Source organism: Morone saxatilis, unplaced genomic scaffold (assembly GCF_004916995.1).
Source record: "Morone saxatilis isolate NCDOM2014 unplaced genomic scaffold, NCSU_SB_2.0 Contig11, whole genome shotgun sequence".
Taxonomy (NCBI): Eukaryota; Metazoa; Chordata; class Actinopteri; family Moronidae; genus Morone; species Morone saxatilis.
The window spans coordinates 18,572,944-18,594,120 of record NW_023339663.1 but is presented as its reverse complement, the minus strand read 5'-3'; the positions used below and the strand labels follow the sequence as shown (position 1 = coordinate 18,594,120).

The 21,177-nt window shown below is 41.7% G+C and overlaps 1 protein-coding gene across 1 annotated transcript in view; it reads left to right on the top strand.

The window, feature by feature from the left end:
- kif26ba (kinesin family member 26Ba) overlaps positions 1-20,717 on the top strand; it is a gene marked incomplete in the record, with an annotated part of 79,172 nt that extends 58,455 nt beyond the window's left edge. The window contains 19 exon segments of the mRNA XM_035652536.1: positions 88-274; positions 1,089-1,311; positions 4,574-4,745; positions 5,404-5,736; positions 5,845-6,021; positions 6,558-6,696; positions 6,893-7,163; positions 7,259-7,357; positions 7,499-7,626; positions 8,186-8,365; positions 8,536-8,846; positions 9,205-9,895; positions 10,258-11,198; positions 11,310-11,542; positions 11,748-11,897; positions 11,994-12,208; positions 14,298-14,563; positions 15,675-15,825; positions 16,772-20,717. Of these exon segments, the coding sequence (XP_035508429.1) occupies positions 88-274; positions 1,089-1,311; positions 4,574-4,745; positions 5,404-5,736; positions 5,845-6,021; positions 6,558-6,696; positions 6,893-7,163; positions 7,259-7,357; positions 7,499-7,626; positions 8,186-8,365; positions 8,536-8,846; positions 9,205-9,895; positions 10,258-11,198; positions 11,310-11,542; positions 11,748-11,897; positions 11,994-12,208; positions 14,298-14,563; positions 15,675-15,825; positions 16,772-16,920 (5,016 nt within the window).
- Between the last annotated feature and the right edge of the window lie 460 nt (positions 20,718-21,177).

Sequence of the window (21,177 nt, the reverse complement as noted above, 5' to 3'; positions counted from 1 at the left end):
GCTAGGATTAAATGGTACCTTCCCTCTTGTCTAGCTCTCTGCCTATATTTTTTGAAAAAAAAATTTCTCTTACCACACATTTTCCAGCTCCAAAACCAGTCTGAACTGCGTGCTCCAACCCCAGAGAAAGCAGCCTGGTTCCTCGATGCAGCCATAGCAGCTCGCCACAGTAGCCAAAGCCCCAACCCCACTGAAGAAGAACATAGGAACTCACACATGCTGTTTACATTACACATATACCAGTATCGCATGGAAAAGACAGGCAAAGGAGGGAGTAAGTATATTTGCTCTAACCAAGTTATTATGCTATGAACACTGTTATTAATGGTGCCACTTTATCTAATGTAATTATTAAACTAAAACCTAACAACAACACATGAACGATTATACATAATTCTACTGCTGCAGACTAACATTATTGTTGTCATAACACACATTGACTACTGTGAGTCGTACATCTGATAATCATAGTAGAATAAAAGCAGACACAAACATGCTGTTTACTATTAAAATATTCACCACATGGAAGGTAGAGCAAGGAGTGAGTGTACACAAGGATAGACAGATCAAACTATTATATATCTATAGCCACTATGGATAAATAGCCAGTTTAAGCATCATAATTCTTGATAGATTAGTACACATACCTATCAAAGACTGTATGTTCCCTATATAGATTCTGTGTTTAGATTAATCAACACGAGCACACGTCTACATAAATAAGAGTCGTAAACTTTAGAGGACTAGGTTTCCGTCTACAGAATTCAGAAAAACAACTCTACTTTGATGATATATCATACTGTATACTATTATATATTATCAGATTGATTCAAATCTTCCCTCACAAATCAACTGACCTCTTGACCGAGCACCATTTAAAAGCCAATCAGAATTTTTTGTGATAAGCTAAATTTGTAGAATAAGAAGAACAAAACTAAATTTAAGTCAGAAATCTAAGATTTAAAGATGAATTTAATTTGATTGTTTTTTATTTGAATGTTTCCTGACTTATATTCTCTCTTATATCCTCACCCCTTACAATCCTCTTGTCTTTCCACCATTTTTGACAATTTTTTTCACTTTGCTAGTGTCAGGAGGTCGCAGTCGCCTCCACCTGCTGGACCTTGGCAGCTGTGATGTCAAAGTACTTGGAGGAGGAGGAGGAGGAGGAGGAGGTGGTGCAGGAGGTGCGGGAGGTGGTAAAAGCAGGGATAACTCTTCACCCAGTTCGGCCCCTCTGTGCCTTTCTCTGTCTGCCCTCGGCAACGTGATCCTGGCCCTGGTCAACGGGAGCAAGCACATCCCATACAAGTAAGGTGGTGTGTGCGCGTGTATATGTACGTGTGAGGAGACTAGGAGAGGAGAGGATAAAGGAAATGTGCTAAGATGCTTTGAATAAAGCAATGAAAAGAAACTGAGGTAGGAAACAAACAGCAGGATACAAGAGGCCCAGTTAACAATTTGGTGAAGGAAGCGTGGATAGGAGTGAAAGGTGAAATGAGTAGGAAAGCAGGGAGTTTTGGAGCTGGAGGGGAAGAGGAGAGCGAAGCAGACGAGAGATCTCTTAAGTTGTTTCACGTTTTGGGGACTTAATGTTAAAAACAACAACAGCTGCTGTTACATATTCATGGCATTCATTTTGCTGGTTAACTGACTGGCAATGAGAGCAAAGGAGAGATGGAGAGATAATACAGACAAACTGTAGCCAGTAAAAGCCAGTAAAAAGAAAATAAATAATAATTTGAAGTATTTTTTGTTTAGTGTGGCCAGGCAGTATACAATATGTACTGTATATGGACCAAACTGTACTGTAAATATCCTCATTTTACCTTTCTTTCCAATTAATTTCTCTTTTCTTTCCTCCACTCTCCTTAAGGCTGTGTAGCTCTCTGCTTCTTACCTGGTTAATTTATCACCAGCTTTTGTATTTACATTGCAAAACAACCTGCTACCTAACACTGAAGCTGCAAGCAAAGCGGTGCTGAGTCTGGTTTGGCACTGGCGACTCAAAGTTCTGTCGGATTGTGACAGGATTTGGACTGGTTTAACAATGTATGCCGTGTTACTGCCACTTCTCCAAAACGAAGGACTGAGAACAAGTCACAGAATTACAAATCCCACAGCAAAGGCAGGGGAGCACCATTATGCTCACATGGATGTCAGTGGAGACAAGTGGAGTCTGTCACCACGGGGCTGTACTCAGAAGGTTTTAGAGGACGAGCTAATTATTGATTAAAAATATGGTTGTTGGTGTTTTTGAGCAGCATGTATGCTCAATTTTCGTGGTCATACAGTACAGGACTTTGGAGGTAGCATTTGGAGACAATAAGGTACAAACTAAACAGAACCTCCAAAATTTGAATAACAAGACCAGAGTCAACACGAAGGGTCTATTTGCAGTCTTTACTTTACTAAACGACACACCCCCTGAGATAACTGCCTGGATTAACATACTTATTTTAACCCAAACCATAATCTAAATCTAATTAGCACTAAATACAAAGTACAGTCGAGGCTGATGGGAATGTCATTCATAGCAAAATTTGGTGGAGAAAAAGTCAGAGGATAACCAAAGAGACTGAATTTAATGGTCTAGGGGTCATGTATGTCTGTCATCAAAGTGATGGACTGACAAACCAACCTACTGAATAACCGCCCTACAATTACACGCAGTCTTTCATGTGACGATATTTTATTTATCCTTTATTTAGCCAGGAAAGGCCATACAATCTCTTAATCAAGGGAGTCCTGGAACGATATATTGGAAGCTATGACTAAACCAAACCAAATATGTGTTTAAATTCAGTTTGAGTCCAAGAACTCCACTTTATTAATTTCATCACAGTTGAGCCTGTCTTCCAGTGCTTAATTACTTTCAGGAGAGGGTCCCAGTCCTATTCCAGTACTGTTGCTAGGTAACCAGTGATTCTATGCCAGTTCATCAGTAAAATATTAGATATTATTGTGTGTTTGTAGCTTCCCATGTCTGGAAAAGAGGCAGACAGTTGTCTGTCACCAGCAAGTCAACACTTGGGCTCTTGCTCAGAGAGGAATCCAAGCATCTTAGTGTGACAGACGGCGGTCTAGCAGGATCCACGTTTTAGCCACAACATGCTCATGTAGATTTAAAGGCTCACATTCACTAAACATCAACCTTTCTGATCAGGGACAGCTTCTTGTCCAAAACAAGACCACTTCCCCTCTAGTTTGTTGTATCTCTCCCCTAGCAAATATAGCTCCCTACATTTTTCCACTGACAGTCCTATACTGTCTGGAGTCTCCCTGTCATACAAGACACTTCAGGGACACAGTCAGTCCTATACTTTAATACCAATACCAGTAATTATTAGCAATATAAGCATAGAAAATCCTATATTACTTCAGTCATACATAAGTACGGGTTAACTGTTTAGTAATGCTTTTCTTCTGCATATGTGCTCCTAAATGTTAGTTACTTGTAATAAAAGTGATCTAAGAATTTAGATGCTGCATTCATTAAAGGCTGGTTTTAATCATAGAGAGCATCGTGTTACATACACTAGTCCTCCCTGGTAAAAAAAATAAAAACCCATAATAAATCTAGCACAGCTGAAAGCTCTTGAATTAACATGCAAATGAATACTTCATGAGTCATGAATTTACCTACATTAATATCAGAGAGAGATATAGAGTGAGATAGAGGAGAGAGAAGAGGGTTTGTTGAAGCCTGAGGCAGCAAACGGAGAGAGAGGAGAGGAGAGGGGAAGGAGTAGAGCATCGATGAGAAAGAGGAGGTCAAGATATAGGGAGTGTGTACATACTTGTGTGTGTGTGTGTGAATGTAAATGTACGTGTGTGAGACATGCCTGCAGGCTGTGTTTTTAGAAAAAGGGGACAGCAGCGTGAGGTATTGGGCCACAGAGGAGCTTTACTCACTGTCAGCCTGCAGGCCTCAACAACACACACACACACACACACACACACCACACACACACACACACACACACACACACACACCACCACACCACACACACACACACCTACCCACACACACACACCTACACACATAAGGCTATGAATGATTGCAGTAGCCCACCCAGAAGAAAGTCTTTTCTTAAACACACAGCCTACTTTTACTCTCCCATCTGCTAGTATAATCTCTCTGGGACATAGATCATCTCCCAATATTAGACTGCATAATATGTGCTTCTTTCATAGAGTGCTTCTTTTAAGACTATTAGCTTTAGTCTGGTATAGCACCATGTCTTCATGTCTTTTTGCAACATTAATCAATAAATATAATCAATAATTACTATTAACTTTACCTTTTGAATCTTTTATTTTTATTTATATGAATACGTTTGCCTAGTATTTTGTCATTATAACACAGACTATTAGCATTTTTTCCAACTTGTAGAAAATGTTTAGTGGTCTTGTGACCAAGAGGAGCTATTAATAATCTTTTGTCAAATGTCAGATACTATGTGTTGGCGTCTGTTGGAAAATCGACCAGTTATGTCACATGTTTGAGTGACTGTGTGCATTTCCAACGTGTCTTTAGTGCTCATATCTCGGTGTATATGTGTGTTACTAGGGACAGCAAGCTGACCATGTTGCTAAGGGAGTCGCTAGGCAACATGAACTGCCGGACCACCATGATTGCTCACATCTCTGCCTCACCCAGAGATTTCTCAGAAACCCTTTCCACCATCCAGATTGCTTCCCGCGTCCTCCGCATGAAAAAGAAGAAAACTAAAGTCACCGTGGTGAGTTTGAAACAAACCTTGATGCTTTATTAAAATTGGCAGATTGTTTCTATGAATCTCATGAAACTAAAACTTTAGGTACATTAAGTTCAAGATAAAGACAACTACAGTCACTGTCGACAATGCATGGCATGTTTTATTTTTGGAGTTAATGTAAAAATCTTTGTGTAACTAACTGCAAGTTGAAATTACTTTATTTGGAATGTCTGTGCTGAGTCGATTTCCAAATGTCATGCATTTTATCACCTCCTCTCCCTTTCCATCACATGTACGCTTAGTGCTGCTGACACCCTCTCTCATCTCTCACTTCTCATGCTCACTTATTTCAGAACTGTTCAGCTGAAGAAAAAGGAAAAAGGCTTCAGAGCTCTAAAAATAAAGCTCCAACTAGAGAAAACTGAAGTCATGAGTGCAAGTCTGTGATAGAAGTAGGAATAATTAAATTAAAGTTCTTATCTTAAATCTGTTACGTGGTTAGGCTGCACGTTGGTCCAGAATCTGGATGTCATCCTTCCCTCTCTCTTCCGACTCCCTCCGTTGTGAGCTGTCAATTAAAGGCAAAAAAAAAAAAAGCACTCTGCGTATCTAAAAAGGGAATATATTTTCTCTCTCACCACCTTACACTGCCTTCTCTTTGCCTGTCTTTGTCTGTCCTCAGCAATATACCTCCAGCTCCTCTGGAGGAGAGAGCTCCTGTGAGGAGGGTCGCATGCGTCGTCCGACCCACCTGCGACCTTTCCATCACCGTGGTGACACTGACTCTGACCTCCCATTGCTGCGACTGTCCAGTGACCCTGACGAATACTCGAGCAGCGAGCAGTCATGTGACACGGTGATCTACGTGGGCCCAAACGGTGCTGCGGTGTCAGATAGAGAGCTGACGGACAATGAGGGACCACCAGAATTTGTACCAATTATTCCGGCTTTGCTTCGAGGTAAAGTGTCAGAGCAGCAGCAAACACAAGGTCAGGCAGCTGGAGTCCAGAACAAGGTAATTTAAATATATTTACATTCAGAGTTTAGACAATCAGCAGTAATCAGAAGAATATGTGTTGTAAAAACACAGGTTGACTTACTTCTCTGTGATTTGTTCTAACAGGTGCAGTCTCAGCCAGAGGACCAGCCCAGTGGGCCCGTTCAGTCCCTACCTCAGCCCTCTCAATCACTACTTGGACAGCCATTGGCCCCAGTCCCAGAGGAGGGAGCTGAGTGCCTGAAGTGCAACACCTTTGCTGAGCTGCAGGAGAGACTGGACTGCATTGATGGCAGCGAGGAGGTGAAGAGAGTTTTATGTCCCTCTTTTGTTGTAATTATCTGAAATTGTTCTGTCAGTGTGATGGCATCTGCATTTGACGGGGAGTTTGACATGTTGTTTGACAGGTTGAACACTTTCATCTATTCAAATGGAAACAGAAGTTTTGTCTCTATCTGCCTAAAATGTTCTGCATGTATCTGCAGAACCTTATGATTGCTGTCACGTTTGTAGTGGCAATTTTCTGTCCCTTCAAATAACCATCTGCATTCAATTGAGTTATTTTATAACACAACTGAAAGCGTGTGTTTGAAAAGGCATTGCATTATCATTTTTAAAATATTGGTACAGGACCCTGTTATTTACATGTCACTAATGCAGGTTTTTATGTTGTTAGCAGCTCAAATGATCTTGTTTATTCTCATTCCCATTCTCACACTAAAGGCGACATGTAGAGAGCATCTCCTTTGTCAACAATCAAATCAGACTAACTCAGGTATTCTCATATGAAGAAACAAGGCTTTTTTCTTGTCCATCCATTTCTTTGTCCCTTTGTTCAGGTGGCAAAGTTCCCCTTTGAAGAGGTTCCAGCCAGCAAACAAGGTGCCAAACAAGAGCCATGTCCATCTTCAGCAGTCCCAACCTCAGCTCCTTCTGCTCCTGGCTCTGCTGCTATGTTGGATACAGAAACCAAAACAGGTTAATTCATTGATAATATATATAATATAGAATATACAGTATATAGATATTGTATTCCAGCATTTTATAATTTGTGACCAAAACCTGGCTTTGAAGGCTTCTGCAGGCCAGTTTGACAACTGTAGCTCTGTAATTCAGCAACAATCAGGTCCCATTTTACAGTGTTGTAAAAAAAATTGCTGTCAAACATCTCCAGGCTCTGCATGTGCTGTAGGAGGTGCAGTGCAGTCCTTCTCCTCCTCAGCAGCAGCAGCAGCAGCAGCAACCTCCAGGAGGAGGACCAATGACCAGCAGCTGCAGGAGATCAGGGAAGTGGTGGAGGAGGCGGAGCTGGCCCAGACAATGATCCACAATCTAGCTCAGAGTTCTGGTTCGCCCATAGTTACAAGTGCCAGGAGTGTTACAGGAAGTAGCAGCATCACCTCTAACCCCCTGCACAGGGCCAAGAGCTCCCACCTGAATGACAGGTGAGGACACTCTTTCTTGCAAATGTTGCCAGAAGCCATTGGAAAGTATTTGCCTTTACCTCACAAGATGTTTCGGTTATTGTCTCTCTGATCAGCCGCGAGAGTCTGAATGCGGGCAACACTGACGGGAAGGCACGCCCACTAGGATCACCACGCCTTGGCATTGCCAGCCTGACCAAAACCTCAGACTACAGGTACGCATTCATACGCACGGGCAATAACTGCGGGCTTTTTTCATTTTGTTCTGTTTCAGTAAAATGACTATTTACACATAAAACTTTTTTTCCCATTCCAACACTGGCTCCATATTGTTTAATTCTGATGCTTCTCCTCAGGCCTCCGTCCTCTCCCTCCCAGCGGTGTAAAGTCTACACACAGAAGGGCGTGATGCCAGCAACACCCCCTCTGTCCTCACACACTCTGGCTCAAGACGGCCAGGCCACAGAAGCTTTGACCTCAGACAGTATGCATCTTTCTACATATTCATGCTTTAGAATTAAGCTTGTACTGAACCTCTAAATACATGTTTCATATTTATGATGATTAGTAACTTTTTCCATTTTTTGTTTCCTTTTCTTTCTTCTTTTTCTCTTATTAGTCTTACTTTGGCAAAGTTCAAGACCATTGCCACACTCAGTGGTGGAAGAATATCTAGAATGTTTATATTTTATTAATTGATTTTCTGTTTTTCATATACTGTTATTAGTTTTGTAACACATGCTATGTCTATTATTGGGCATCTTAACACGTATCTCTTCATTCTTCAACTGTTAATCCCTCCTGCAGGTAATGTTATTGCTGTTTTATACCAACATCTTGACAAGGCTATAACAGAGTCTATGTAATTTTTTGACGAATATAAAATACAGTCACACATTAAGTCACCTGAGCACAACACAGTTTATCTGCATAATAACAGGTGGTTCCAAATTGGGATCATAGTGGGATGCCAATTTTCTTGTATTCTGCACTTGGAAAATAACATTAATTACCACGCCAAATGTGTGTTTCTGATTCTGCAGACAGTTTGGCTGCAGACAGCGGCCGCTCCTCCACAGAGTCCCTGCTGTCCAGGACTTCTCCGGTGGGCATGAGCCCACAAGTCAGAGAGCCAACTCCGTCTCTGTCTGCCAGCCTGGGCTCAGCTGAGACTCTCTGTGACGACGATGTCCCCCCGATACCATTGGACACGCACAGGGATGGTGAGTTGCAGTAAAGCACTGCTATTTTTACACAAGGAAAGGGGGTGAGTTGCAGAATAAGTAACATGAATCATATTCAAACCCTCAGAATTATGACGTGAAATATGCTGCACACAAAGCAAGAACAGGAAATGAACAAATTTGGTTTTCACACTCTCCCTTGCTTGCAGGACCAGCAGTATCTGTCGGAACAGTCAGTCCTCACTCACTTGGGGAGGATGAACTGGTATACACTGTGGCTTCTGGAGGTGTGGAGAACCTTGATCTTACAGCTCTCATGGAAACTCAGGGCCTGACCTGTCGTCCAACAAGCATCATCAGCTTCAACAGTGACCACTGCTCTGTCACAGCCTTAACCTCGAGCTCTCAAGCTGTCAGCATCATCAGTGGTATTGCTGAGGATGGAACTGTGGGGGATTATCACATGCATGCAGGCCCTGCAACAAGCTCAGGGGTTACAGAAGTTGTTGCCATAGCAGAGGTTAGTGTGACTTACTTTCTTTGCATCTTTTGCATTTTTTAGTGATTAAGATCATTTGGAACGTGGATATGTGTCCTAAACTAAAGCTAAAATTCACACATAGCTGATTTGATATAATTTTAACCAAAATACAGAACAATACCCACCATAGCAAAAGCAGCACACTATGGTTGTGGGTCACTGAACACTGATGGAAAATTCTGTCTCATTATGTGATTCAGATTCAAAATTCAGATTCAAATTCACATATGAAGCAGATTTTTTTCTTTTTTTACAAAATGCTTTACAGAATTAGGAGTAAATAATGGTTGTTTGGATTTCAAGATGCCATACCTAATTGAATTATGTCTTGTCTTAGGTGGCCATGGCCAAGCTGCGGATGGAAGGTGAAGCCTTAGCCACAGTGATGTCAAACTGTGGTTCACCCATCTCCTCTTGGATGAGTGATCTGAGTGTGGGCAGTGAAGCTGACCAGTCTCTCCACAGCTTCAGTCAGTCCCAGAGCCAGCAAGGGGAGGCCCTGGCTGAACCTGAACCTAACCAGAGCCTTCCCTTTGGAGTGGAGGGGTTGGATGGTTATGAAAGCTGTGGTAGCCCGAGAAGAGGGAGTCTGGAAGGGGAGGTGGTGCTGTCTGTAAACAAGAGCGACAAGGGAACTCCAACCAAAGACAGGCTGAGGAAACTGCCTCCCTCCATGGCTAAAACTAACATTCAAATCCTGGCAGGACCTGGTAACTTCTCTCCCTTCAAGACCACCATCAGTGTGCACCCATGTGTGGCTGTCAAACCCATGGTTTTACAGGAACCAACCATCCTCTCTTCACCTACCAAGACCAGCTTCATGAAAGACCCTGGCAAGTTTAATGCACCACTTTTAGCTTCTATTTCCAGTGAGATGAACTTTGAGGACCCCTGGTTGAAGCGCGGCATGGAGGAGGGGAGGTCCAGGGAGCTTGTGTGTGAAGTGAAGCCAGGGAAGAGGGAGGTGGAGCATTCAAAGAGCCAGGCTGGAGCTGGGACTGGGGACCACCAGAGCTTCTGCCAGGATGGTAAGCAGGGTTGGACTGGGATGGAAATGTAACATCAGTCCAGGCCAGTCACCACACAACAGACCACATACACTGTAACCACTTTGCTGAAATGGTTATACTTCAAAATACATTTTTAAAACTTTCTTCAGTTCAAGAGTTAGTCAATTGCACTTCCATAATTAAGGATACAGGAATAAGTAATATATATAATTTTTGTACATGTATGAAGTTTTGAACAAAGTATCAGGAAGGGTAGTAGTTAGTTATAATGTTGATGCTGATGGAAAGAAATATGGAAATGTTGTTTTAAAGTAAAAGATTTGCAGGATTCTTAAATTTAACTGTGTGTTCTTTCTTATTTGCAATTTTTCCATCTCCAGGTGGAGATCATGGCAGCTCTAGTTCAGGTGGTGAGGTTGTGTCATCTCCAGATTCCTTTAAGAGAGTGGTGGATGGCTGTGAGATGGTTGCTGTTGTTGCCCAGGGAGAATACCTGACTAGTATGTACAGCCCAGATATCCACCGCACTGCCAGTCTTCCCCGTGGCTGGCACCGTCTCAACCGTCACGATGGCTTAGACAATGGAGTTGAGTATCGTAATCTTGGCGTCACCACTTCAACTCCCTGCAGCCCCCGCGCCACACTTGACCGCCGAGGATCAACTGGAAAACAGGGCATTTTCTCCCACAAGAAGGGGGGAATACCACCTCTGCCACCAGTACGGAAGTCCAGCCTCGACCAGCGGAACAGGGCAGCCAGCCCTCTCCACCAGCTCAACCACGGAGTCTCATTACTGGGCAGCTCAACAGATGATGCAGGGATATCTGGATGTGGCCCTGCAGGTGTCAGCAGACAACGAGGCTCCAGCATAGACAGCAGCAGACTTTTCAGTGCCAAGTTGGAACAGCTTGCAAACAGAACCAACTCTCTGGGTCGGGTCCACACCTCCCACAGTGGTTCCCACCACTACGACTGCTTCTCTCTAGAGAGGGGTGGCAGCCTGAGAGGGGGAGGAGGAGTGAGGGGGGACAGCACCATGCCTCGTACTGGGCGCAGCCTTACCCGTGCTGGATCAGTATCTTCTCCTACAGGAAACAACAGCAGCCCCAGTTTCAACACCAGTCCCGGGCCAAGCAGTGCTCCACAGTCACCAGCCAAAATCAGCGGCCAGTCAAAGATCTCAGCAGTTAGTAAGCTGCTGATGACCAGCAGTCCCAAGACCAGGAGTCTGTCTGCGTCAAGCACCAAAACTCTGAGCTTCTCCAACAAGTCTTTAAGCCAAGCTTCCAGTCGCAGCTCCAGCCTTCCTCCTAATGGAAAGGTAAGAGGGAAAGTTTCTTCACAGCAAATGTAAAAGCACAACACTGCTTATTGGCTTCCATTTCTCCTTCCAATCACCTAACACCTAATCGCCATTTATTTGTTTTCTCAGCCCCAGAGTTCAGTCCAGGGCCCTCTGCAGCAGCAAGGACCTTCCCCTGTAACCTGGTCTACCCAGTCTTTGAGCCGCAGTCGAGGGGGAAGCCTGGCTGCCAAGCTGCCTCTCCGGGCTGTCAACGGTCGAATCTCAGAGCTCCTCCAGGGAAGTGCAGGCTCCCGTACTAGGAGTCATTCCCAGGGAGGAGGCACAGATCTAGCAGAGGAAAGAGGAGTTGGAGGGGCAAGGTTAGTCAGTTTTTATTTATTTATTTTGCAATCCAAGCATTTAATAAATCCTAAACAAAGAAAATTGTTTAGTTCAGTTCAACTTCCATCAGGGACTATTGTTGCATGTCATTCCCTCTGCTCTCTACTTTTATCTATTAACTAAAAATGGTGGAAATAATTAGTTTGTGGTTTCAACTATTTTATCCTATGTTCCTGTTCTCAGTGGAGGAGGAGCTGGAGCAGGAGGTGGTGGTGGAGGTGCCCTGGGAGAGGAGAAGGCAGCAGTGGTCCAAACTCTCCCCTCTCCCTACAGCAAGATCACGGCTCCTAGAAAACCACACCGCTGCAGCAGCGGCCATGCAAGTGATAACAGGTATAAACTCGAGTTCACTGTAAAATTTGTAATTTTCACAACACTCTTTTGGTGCTGCTTTTACCTTTAACTGTGATCTGATTTGGACTTTAACAGCAGTGTACTGAGTGGTGAGCTTCCCCCGGCCATGGGGAAGACCGCCTTGTTTTACCACAGTGGAGGCAGCAGTGGCTATGAGAGCATGCTGAGAGACAGCAGCGAGAACACCGGAAGTACCTCGTCTGCTCAGGACTCTCTCAGTGAGCATAGTTCAGCCACCACCTCCTCCAGACGGAGCTCCAAGAGCAGCAAGAAGAGCAGGAGCAACACAGGTCACAATTAAACATTTAAAGCTACTTTCTAAGTATTCCTTTAATTATATTTTTTACTGAATTGAATCATCGAGAAAGGCTATTATTTTTTATAGAGGGGTGAATTCATGTAATTTGCTTTAATCTGCAGAGCTAACCCTTAATTTAGATATGACAAAGCTATAAGTGTGCTCTGAATTACAAAAGAAACAGAAAGCTAAGAAAGAAAGAGAAAGACCTTTATGAAAAATGATTACCAGGTAAGGGAAAAGTGAAGAAAGCTGTGGTTGCAGAAGGAGCCAGGTAGGAAAGGTGACCCTGACCATCCATCTGTGAAATGGTAAAGGGAATCTGCTGGTGTGGGCTGTAATGAATATATATTCACCAGAACGCCAGAGAGGCTGCTAATGCGCCTGCCATATTACACTCTACTGGTTAAGCATAAGGATGGATATGTGTATAAAATCAGATTAGACAGAGGCAGCTCTTCCTGGTGAGATTAAATTGGAGTGACCCTTTGTGTGCTGGTTACAGCCTCACCTCCTACCATGCAGCATGAAGTCTGGATTTACTCCCATTTTCCTTTAACAACAACTGATTCTGTGCTTCAAAGAGAGCATCGACTGTCAAACTGTCACAAGAAGACACAAAACCAAAAAGGATTACTCCATGTTTGTTGCACATGTTGAAGATGGATACGACAGTTCAGTCCCAATTCAGGCAGACAGAGCATAAATAGTAAGAGGAAGAAAGGGCAGATGTGCCACAGACTGAAGCGACCAAAATGTTAATAACATCTCCAGCTGAGTCTCTCTTTGTGCTTGATTTCCATCCCATTCACAAGCTCTCTCTCATTTTTTCTTCAAGGTCTCTTCCCCTGCTCATCTTTTTTCATCTATTCATCTCACACGTTTTCTACCTTCGTCTAACTCTCTCCCCTTGCACCGTCCCCTCCCTGCAGACCCTCAATCTTACCCCTTATATTCCGCTTCTTACTACGTAATGAAATACAAATGTCTCTGCTTGACCTGTCAGTGCCGCACTGAGACCAAAAGACAGCTGCAACCTTATTAAAATCACCACTGTCTCTCACTCTAACCTTATCTCTCAGTTCCTGTTCAATCTGATAACTCTCACTCCTGTCGACATGGCTGGCAATTTCTATGTAAAGTGTGTGTGCACGTATAAGTGTGTGTGTTCGTTCCAGTGTAGTGGGCAGATTAGAGAGTGACCTGCTGCTCTTATCTATGAGCTTCATGAGAGAGACTGGAGACTAAACTTTTTATCTTGCTTCACGCTCCATTTCTGTTTCTCGTTCTTTTTCTCCTTTTTTAGCCACTCAGTAATTTTCTTTTGTTCTTTCCTTTCTGTCTCTCTCCAGAGATTCATCCATCTACCTCTCTTCTCTCTCCCACCCATCATGTCTTTCCTCAGCTTACAATATTTAGCTTTTATATTCATGTCATATTTCCCTTATTTCCCCTATAAGATACTTATTTTGATGCAAAGCAAATGGTAAAGAGTGAACAAGTACATTATGGGTTCCCTGTTGAGCATGTGACCCTACCAGTATGTGGTATGTCAGATATGTTAGATTAAAGGTACAAATTGACATTTTGGGATATTTGAAAGTTAGATAAGATGATCAATACAACTCTCATATACGTCATATATGTTTAATATAAGGTTACAGTCAACAGACGTTAGCTTAGCTTAGCTTAGCACAAAGACTGGAAACGGGGGAAAATCTAGCCTGGCTCAGTCCAAATATAACAAAATCTGCTTACCAGCACCTCTAATGAAAATAAAGAAGTTATATATTATTTAATATAGAAATATATGTATTTATTGTATATATATTTGTTGCCCATGCGCAATGACTTGATTTCCTGGTGCCTTGTTGTTGCTATGAGAGTGTTTTTGTCAAGTTAAGTTAATTGGCTACTGGTTGGCCTTATGTTATTGTGATAATTCATGCTACTTGATAAATAAATAAGAGTGTAAATAAAGGGCTACTAACCGTGTATAGCACCAAATGTGTTTCTATGTCTGGAAACACTTCATGATAAACTTTTTTTTTAAATTCTCTTTATTTTATTTGTTTTTTCAGGCCTCCAGCGTCGTCGTCTGATCCCAGCACTGACCTTGGACTCTTCCACCTCCTCCCCTTCTCACCGCTCCTCCAAACAGGCCGTCACTTCCTCTTCTTCCTCTTCCTCCAGCCCAGGTGCATGCTGGGTAGATGGCCCATTAGGGCCCCCAGCTCCCTCAAACCTCCGGGCAGTGACTGCAACAACAGACACCTTTGAGATCAAAGTGTACGAGATAGATGACGTCGAGCGGCTGCAGAAGAGGAGAGACAAAGGAGGGAGCAAGGTGAGAGAGAGAAAGGAGGTGGGTGAGGCTGTGAGAATTACAGACATGGCAGGTACAGAACAGACTAAAATTCCCCAATCTCTGGGGTAAAAGTAACTCATTCACATACAGTAAGGATAAAGTGAGGGAAGGGGGTAAGATAAGGTCTGTAACTGAAAAAGGAGGGAGAAAGACAGCGTAACAGTATGGAGGAAAGTATTTGGAAAGAGGGAGCAAAGAAAACAGGAAAGGGTTAAATAAAGGATAATGTGTGAGGAGAATACATTGTATGGTAGGTTGAAGGAGCATGAGGAATGGATGTGGGGAGAAAATTAAAGAAGCTGGACAGCCAAAGAGCAGAAAAGGAGGCCCAGAGGGCAGGAGGCATATTGCACTTGATGTCAGTGAAATTGATTTGATGAATAATAGTTGTGGGAGCCTTTCGAAAGCAATAAGTGTTCTGTTAGACACTGTTGCTGGAGGAGAACGAGAGGAGGAAGCAGGAGAGAAAAAGAGACATAGGAAGCTAAGGGATCTGAGCGTGTCAACGAGGAAAGGGACTTAAAAATAAACACTCAGTTTTAAAAATACAACAGATACAAGATATTTACTAAATGCATTAATCAACATTAGCACAAAATTTTGTATGAATAGTGAGCCAAAATGAATCTACATTTGATTTCCCTCTGATACTTTTAAAGTATCATTTTAGAAATGATTAAACATTCCCAAGATTTAGCAGAATACAGAGTGGTAGTGAACTAAAATGCAAATGAATGCACAGTGCAGGTTTTTGGGTTCCCACTCTTAAACCTTCAAGAAGTCAGGGGAGGGAGCATTGTGAGCTTTGGAGAAGATGGGGGAAAGAAAACCATGAAATATAGATTTTCCCTGCAGCGGCCTTAAGAAAGCCACTTAACCCCCGACGGCTCCGGTGAAGCTGCTCAGTGTCCGAAAATACTCAAGTGCGGTCACACTGAGAGTCAATGAGGTGTGAATGCATGTAACTGTGTGAATGTTAAGCAGGCTGCTGCTGACAGAGAGCCACATGTGTTTCACAACACACTCCTCCAGATAAATGAATACAGGTGAATAAAATCGATGTCTGTCTGTCTGTCTGTCTGTCTGTCAGGAGGTGGTGTATGTCAGTGCCAAGCTCCGCCTGTTGGAGCACCGTCAGCAGAGAATTAGTGAAGTCAGAGCCAAGTACCAGTGTCTGAAGAAGGAGCTGGAACAAACCAAACAGTACCTGATGCTGGAGCCACACAAATGGACCACCGAGTGTAAGTGGGAGTCTGACACATTAGGGAGTGTGTGTGTGTGTGTGTGTGTGTGTGTGTGCGTGTTGTGTGTGTCGTGTGTGTTGTGTTGTGTTGACAGAGACAGGGTTGACTGTAATGGTGTGGGATATATATTCTGGTGTGGTGTTAATTGTGTGTATGGGTGTGTGCATGTGTGACAGAGACAGGCTGACTGTGTTGGTGTTGGAATATATATGTGTGTGTGTGTGTGTGTGTGTGTGTGTGTGTGGTATTAGGTATTCTACATTGGGGTTCTCAACAGGTTAGAAAATTTGATTATTTTTTTTTATTTACCAGATGATTGATTGAAAAACACAAACAATATCAAGTTATTAAGCATATTTGCCTGTAATGTGTGTAATGGCGATTTCATCCATTTTTTGTTTGTATAAAAAGATACCTGTTCTTTATTTCATAGCCTGAAAGGAAGGTTTTAAAAGAAAAAGGTTGATGTTATTCTATATTTCATCTTAATGTCAGCAAATCTAATGGAAGTGAAACGACCAAAACCAACAAAGCATTAGTGTGCCTCAATACTTTCCGACTTCCCTACCTTGTTTGTGAACTGTAGCCTCATTGGTTCTTTCTTAGCACTCGTCTTTGAAAATGAGTATAAATATATATTTTCATTTTTAAGGCAGGCTCAGTACATTTCTAGAACAGTTGGGCACTTAAGTTTTAGCAAACATTTCCCAAGTAGAGCTAAATAGCACATTTGTTTGTTAGGGATTATTTCCAGCTGCAGACTTACCCACAGTTAATCACTGGTTTTGATCTTTCATTAGAATTTGTTGGCAATAAGAAAAAAAACAAAATATCACCAGACTTATTCATTAAAATGATTTATACAGTCATAAACAAAGTACATGTAACAGTGTTTTAGCAAGGTGTGTCATACCTTTTTTTCTGCCTGTCGGTCCATATCCAGTTGAGCTACAGCAGGCCTACGAAGTGGACTCTCTGGAGTATTTGGAAGCTCTGGAGACTGTGACAGACAAACTGGAGACCAGAGTCAACTTCTGCAAAGCCCACCTCATGATGATCACCTGCTTCGATGTGTCCTCAAGACACCGGTAGACAGATGGAGGGACGGAGGGCTGGAGGACGGAGAGGCAGACACACAGCTGGACACAATTAGATGTCAACATTTTGACTTTTTGCCCCCTGATTAATCAAAGACCTTTAGAAAGTATCTCCTAAACTAATACATCTCATTGGATGGATGGATAGTTGGGAGACAGGGATGGACTGACTTGATCCTGCATGTCATCCTCATGTCTCCTCCAAATGTAAGTAGGCAGAAGGACAGATGGATGCAGAGATGAAGGGATAAAAGGAATGGAGATATATACAGATATCTAACAAGCCGAGTCCGTATGATGAGTCCGTAGTTGTTGTTTTTTCTTGGGGGCTTGGACACAAACTCAGAAGGAGACATAAATCCGCATCTAATGGATGGGCTTTGAATCAGATAAATATGGCTGCCTAAAGGGGCAGACAGACGGTTCTAAGTCTGAAAAGAAACATCAAACATACCACACAGTTTCCAGAGAAGTGAATAATTGGACTGCTGAGACACCTCTGAGACTGAGTCGAACATTTAGGAATGTATGCAGAAGAAAGGAGTGGAGAGAGAGGAACACAAACTGCCATTTTTTAAACAAAAAGGATAAAGAAAAAGTGTAGGAGAGGAGAAGAACGATTTCCCATCTCCCATCGTTTTAGGAGAGCACTTTTTAGAGTTTACGAAGTCGAGAGCTGTTGGCAGAGTGCTCACTACAGAATGGCTTGGTATTGTTGTTCAGTTAATAAAAGAGACTAACCAAGAGAAAGACAGGAGGACAAAGATAAATGATTTAGATAAGTGCCTTGTGAACATTTCAACAATACCAAGACCGATTCTCTTTCTCTCTGAATTTGTGTACTTGCAGTAAGTATGGTGCTAGCATAGAAATGAAAAAAAAAAAAACACAAAAGATCAGTGTCCTTGGAAAATCTTTGAATTTATAGCCATTTCTAAATGTGATGTTTTACTGTGGGTCAATGTTTCACTATATCATAAACACCTAATACTGTATGTTTGAATGGTCTTTGGTACAGTGAGGAGAGAAGAGATTTTTAACTGGATCCCTAACTAAAAATGTTAAAGAAGACCTACGGAACATGGAGACTAACACCAAGTTCCTCTTAAAAAAACAAACGATTGCAAGGACCAAAAGTCGAATTTGAAAAACACACCTGATTTTTCCAGGACACAGAGTTATGTGTGTTTAAAACAAAGAAAAAAGCACTAACTCTAGTTTTTTGTGGTGGTTGTTTTTACCTTGACTTCACTCACATACAGAGCACATCTGAATTTTGACCCTCTGAGGCATACGTACATTTCCCCTGATACAGATGTGATGGCTTTTTCATGTTCACAAAGCAATGAAACGTCTGAGTCGCACAAGAGTGGAAAATTTTTCTCTGATCCAGTGTGAAGTACATCCATCGATTGACTTGACTGACTGTCATACTGACTGACAGTTATTCTGTCTGTTATTTGTATCTGTGTTGTTCTGCTCTATTCTAAAAGAAACTGAATGATTTGTCAATGTGTGTGTTTTATAATAAGGTATCCTTTTTTATTTGAATGCAATGGGACCACGCAGAGACTATGTATGATAGTAGGATCATGGAAATAGATTAAAGAGATATTTAAGAGTAAACTGTAAGGAGGACACAGGTACAAGATAAGCTCATTGATATACAGTGTTAAAGGCCTGTATGATTGGCACAAAGTAGTGAATTTAGACTGGAAATACTTATTTGGGACTTCAATTATGGTTACAAATGGGCTACTTACAGTAAATTGTTCCAGTATGGTCTTTTACTGAAAGGACACAGACGTTATAAAGGAACAACTAAAATATATATATTTAAAGGAATGAAAGAGAACTAAAGAAAGAAAAGGATGATGACCAAATTAAGGGGAAAAGATCTCTTCCTGGTTCCATTTTTTTTGGATGGATAGCAACACTTATGATTTGTTAATATTATTATCTATGGTGCTTGAGATGTTTATGATCTAAATGTTTGTACAAATATAAATATATGAAAAAGCCTGTTTCCCTCTGACATTCAGAACAATACCCTTCGAATGCTTCTTCTATATTGCCGTCATCACGTCTGTCACCACCCTCTCCCCTGAATGCCTTTTCCGCAGCAAGCAGAGAGCATTCTGGGAGATCCTGTTAGTTGTCCTAGAGGTAAAATGAGGAACAGACACCAACTGTAATGATATTGGTGTGATTTGTCAAAAGCATCGTAGTGCTAAATTTATCTTTATCCTAACAGAGCAAACTCAGTTCTTATCTTTTCCACTGGAGTGACAGCAGGAAATAAGCAGGAAATAACTTTAAATGTTTTAAACGTCTCCTGGCTGACTGTAAAGAGGTGACAGTCATTCATTGTGTGTGGCGTACACCTGCAGTGTCAGCCACGGGAAATTACCCCTGAAACTAAGATGCTTTTGACAGACTGGACCAATGAAGCATTTTCATAGGAGGCAGACAAAGTAGCCGTGTGACATCGCTGATCGTTTAAGTTCACCGTGCCAGTCATGAATGAAGGTTTATTTATTTGAGCTCAGGAGAGCAGAGTCGCTTATTTTTATGTTCTTATTTATTTACACCTTCTGATCTTAAAAGTTACTATGCATTTAAGAAAAAGAAAAAAATAACTGTACATATTTTGCTGAGCCCATGTCATATATAAATATATATACTGTACACATATCATATATACGCTCATTTTTATTTTATATATTTTCTGTTTCTATTTCATTTGCTCCTGTTGTTCGTGTTAGAGATTGTAATGGGTTTGGGTTTCCTAAAACATTCACATCCAGGGTGGTTGATGTGGTTCAAGGAATTTCAGTCAATTGAATACAGACCAGACTCTTTTTTTTTTTTTTTACATGTGATGAGGAAAACAGTTGAGTATGGAGACAACAGTGTTGTTCAGTAAAATACCAGTATATTCGACAGTATTAAAACACAACCATGTGTAATTAGCAGTGGATGTTTTGGGAACCCCAACCTCCGAATGAGCTAAATGGCCTGTACTTGTTTCCAGATTTCAGATGCTATGTGTGTCACTGCCAAATCTACTGTGGTAGCGCTTTATAATTCTAGCAATAATTGTGACAAACACTCAAGGTTTTGGTGGCCCCATATTGTTTAAAATAGTACATGTAAACTTTTCAGGAATTAGCAAGCATGCTCAAAGGGATGCACTCACTCACGTCTGGTGCTTTAAATAAAATTACTCACCGTTGTATCAGGTAGGAGGGCAAAAAAAACACAGTCTAATGAACAAATTGACGTATGTGCTGTTACGTGTTTTTAGAATTATAATGTGTTACCTGGAAATCTGACACGTAGCATCTTTAAGTTCTTAAGGAGTATTGTGTGCTAAAGTTGGTCAGACCACATTTTCCAAAAGCAGATTATATCAGTTGTAGTAAGACAACTTCTGATCAGTTGTAAGACAGTGGTTGCAAAATCTCTACATTACTGATTAAAACCAGTTTGAATGTGTCAGAGTGCCAATCTGTTAAGTAAAAGAATTAGTTAACCAGGGTTACGACAAGTCATCAGTGCAAACCAGAGAAGTGTGAGAGTTTCACTGTGTGTGTGTCGTCTCCATGATTCAAGACTGCAATCACGACGTCCTCTGCAGATTTACTGTTTTGGAGAAATGTGGTCCGACACATGGTGTTGATGGAAGAGCAAGATGGAGGGATGTAAATAAAGAAATGTATTGAAAGAGTTTCACATCTGATTTTTCATTTTTTGAATGCAAAATAGTCAACAAAGCACCAGCCAGACAGCCGGTATACAGTCTGTGCTAATCCCAATGAAATGCCTACATTTTGCATCATGGCTCAAACTCAAAAGATTTACCGAAAATATAGCTGCAGGCAGCTGCATGAGGTTTTATTTCACATTTTAATAACTACTGCCAATAAGATGAACATAAGTAAATGTTAAGTTATGTCTTCTATTATGTTTTTTCCACATCTCCTGTGTGCTTGCACAGCGGACACATGGCTACAACATGATAAAGTACTTTTGGTTTTATTGTACAAGATATAATGCACACTCGTTATTCTACTGTCACTGCAAAGCCTCAATGGTTCATTTGTTTCTTTTGTTTTTTTTTAAATTTGTGATGAGTCAGTTATTTCTGCCAGGTATGGCCGAAAATAAGGAAGCCTGTCATTCCTGTCTCTTGTCCTGTGTTTCTAAAAGAGAAATACAGTAGAGGATTCTGAAAATAATCAGATGAGGA